The sequence below is a fragment of the Marmota marmota genome, unplaced genomic scaffold, assembly GCF_001458135.2.
Source record: "Marmota marmota marmota unplaced genomic scaffold, marMar, whole genome shotgun sequence".
Taxonomy (NCBI): domain Eukaryota; kingdom Metazoa; phylum Chordata; class Mammalia; order Rodentia; family Sciuridae; genus Marmota; species Marmota marmota.
In genome coordinates this window covers 50,712,008-50,715,030 of record NW_025999968.1, presented here as the reverse complement: position 1 = coordinate 50,715,030, position 3,023 = coordinate 50,712,008, and the positions used below count along the sequence as shown (strand labels likewise).

General features: G+C 38.9%; 1 protein-coding gene across 1 annotated transcript; it reads left to right on the top strand.

The window, feature by feature from the left end:
• The first annotated feature begins 663 nt into the window (after nt 1-663).
• On the top strand, nt 664-1,455 carry LOC107136118 (keratin-associated protein 26-1-like). Its single transcript, XM_015478320.2, has one exon. The coding sequence runs from the start codon at nt 664-666 to the stop codon at nt 1,246-1,248; it is 585 nt and encodes a 194-aa protein (XP_015333806.1). The 3' UTR covers nt 1,249-1,455.
• Nucleotides 1,456-3,023: the final 1,568 nt, after the last annotated feature.

Sequence of the window (3,023 nt, the reverse complement as noted above, 5' to 3'; positions counted from 1 at the left end):
TTGGATTTCAACTTTAGGTTAAATCTCTGAAGAATGAAACATAAGGTTAAGTTCCCAAATAAAGATTTTTTTTAAAGAGAGAGAGAGAGAGAGAGAAATTTTTAATATTTATTTTTTTAGTTTTCGGTGGACACAACATCTTTATTTTATTTGTATGTGGTGCTGAGGATCGAACCTAGTGCCCAGCTCATGCCAAGCCAGCGTGCTACATCCCCAGCCCATAAAGAATTTTTTTTAATTGACCATAAATGAATTCTCACCAATTATGCAGATTCATTAGCACGGCTTTCAGAACAACTTCTACAAATTGTCAAGACTGATAAAGGAACACAGTTTATAATAGAGCAGCTGACCTTTATTGAAAAAAAAAAAAAAACTTGAAACAGGGTAGATCACATAGACTTTGGAGTGGTAGTTACTTGATATTATGATATTGGTAATATATTCTTTATAGGTTAGTGGGAGGAGTGCTTGGTTTGTACCTGAATAATACTCTAATGGAATGTCTCACCAATGGTTCTGAAATATGAGGAGGAGGATGGGCTGTGGAGGGAACCCACACCCAGCAGCCAGAATATATAAAGAGTAAGTGCAGTGGGGAGCAACCATACTTCAGCAATTTGCTCCCTGAAATTTAATCAAGGCCTGACATCTATCTCCACCATGTCCAACAACAATTGCAGCTCTGAAAACTACAGCTCTCCCTCCCTTGAGAATTCAGATTGTGCTCCTGTCACCTCAGCCAGTGCTCTCTGCTCCACTGACGTGAGCTGTGGAGAAGCCCTCTGCTCTCCTGGTGGCAACCTGGGCAGCAACGCACTCCAGGACAAATGCCAGGATCCCTGCAGTGAACACACAAGCTGCCAATCAACCAGCTGTGAGAGGGTTACCTGTAGCCCTTCTGGCTCTTCTCCAGTTGTTTCCAATGTGTCTGCATCTCAGCAAGGAACTAGCTGTCTTCCTATCACATCTTGTGGTTCCAGTCTCTGTCTTCCAGCATCCAGTAGACAACTTTCGAACTGCCATCTTCCAAGTTACCAGTCCTATGGCTACCAACCCCTGCACTACCCGACCTTCAGCCGACAACCACTGGGTTACCTTGGCTATGATAGTGAGGCATTGAGATATCTGACCTGTGGATGCCAACCTCTCAGCTGCATGTCTGACTGTTACAGACCTATCAACTACACATACAGCAAATTTCAACCATACTCCTCTTCCTTGAGGGGCTGGAGGTACTCTTATTAAAAAGAAAATCATCCCAAGTAGCTGGAAACAACCTCTTGCTTAGTGGCTTTGAGAGATCACTCAACTTTATATCAATCAATCTTTTATTCTACAGGCTTATGTTACATCTCCTAATTTTATGCTAAATCTCCTTAATGAGACTTTCTTTTGATTTAGGAGTTGTATCACTTTTACATGACAAAAAGAAAATCTTAACGATTTTCAACCTGGATAGGCTTAATTTTCTTTAGTTTCTTTCTAATTAAATCACAGCTTGGCATAAACATCATGAGTATCATGTGTTATCATTTATGTGTACCTTATTTTATTGCTAGTTTTTTCCTTAGAATACATTAACCACTTTGTGCAACTTTGATGATTTGGGGGCAGTTACCTATGAAGAATATTGAAAGTTTCTAGAAGTTTAAAAAAAAGATTCGTTGCAAGGAACCTATAAAAATAATAAATTACAATGACTAATATGTGATTGTCAGTGTTCATGCACTATATGGCATTAAAATCCTTCAGGTAATAGTAAACTTACCCTCAGCTGGATGCTTCTAATTATAGTAAATTATGTTGTAACAAGTAAGCCCACACGTATAATAACGGTTAAAATTCCTTGTTCTTTTAATGTTGGGCAAAGAAAAGATCAGTAGGGAAGCCCTCAATGAGGTCATTTAGAAATAGTTGAGCAAGATTTGACTAAGATGTGGCCACCAAGATGGACCTCGAGGTTTCATTGCATTGCAGCTGAGCATGGTAGGTAGCCCAATAGCCTAACCCAGCCACCAACGAGGCTGTTGTATATAACACAAGTTATACCCAGGAAGAAGAGACAAATAGAGAATTGGTAGAACCAGCAGTCACCAGAGTAGCAACTTATCTGAGATAGAATTGATTAAAAAGAAGAAAATTCCCACCTATTGCTACATTGCAGCTAAGGTTCTGATTTGCAGCTGTACTTCATTTGTTTGACAGAGCTCAGACATTTAATGCTCTTTCTTTAGTTGACCAACACCACAGATTTGTTCACTTGAGGTATTTTTTATTTTAACATTTTTTTTTTTTTATTTTTGGTACCAGGGATTGAATCCAGGGGCTCCTGACCACTGAACCACATCCCCAGCCCTTTTCATTTTTTTTTTAATTTTGAGACAGCGTTTCATTAAGTTGCTTAGAGCCTCCCTAAATTGCTGAAGCTGGCCTTGAACTTGAAGTCCTCCTGCCTCAGCCTTGGGAGACACTGGAATTACAAGTGTGAGCCACCACGTCTGACTTCAGTTGAGTTTTAAACTTCTATAATAACTACAGGACTTCAGTCCTCTTTCCTAAAAATAGTAATATTAGGAAATTTACAAATTCCTGTTTTTCAGTTGCTCATTTCAACTTAAAACTGCCCTATTTCATTAATATGACCATTTGCAAATGAACATGATGTCCATTACCAGGCACTGTGGCTTGGTTTTGACCAAATCTGAAATAGATATTCAGTGTTGTAATGAGAGTATGCAGAACAGCTAGTATATGGAAAACATTTCTCTTTCAGGAACACATTAACCCTAATTTCCACCCTCTTCTATGAGCATTTTCATTACATTTTGTAAAAAAGGAAGGCTCAGTTCAGAAAAATGAAACAATTTACCCAAGAAAACATATATACACATCTCCATAGCTCCATAACCCCTTCTCCTCTCAACCTCTCTGTCTCCCTCTGTGCATGTGTGTGTCTGTATGCATAGTTTCAGAGCATAGATGAAATTCAAATTCACCTCTGTTCTAGAAACCACATCTTG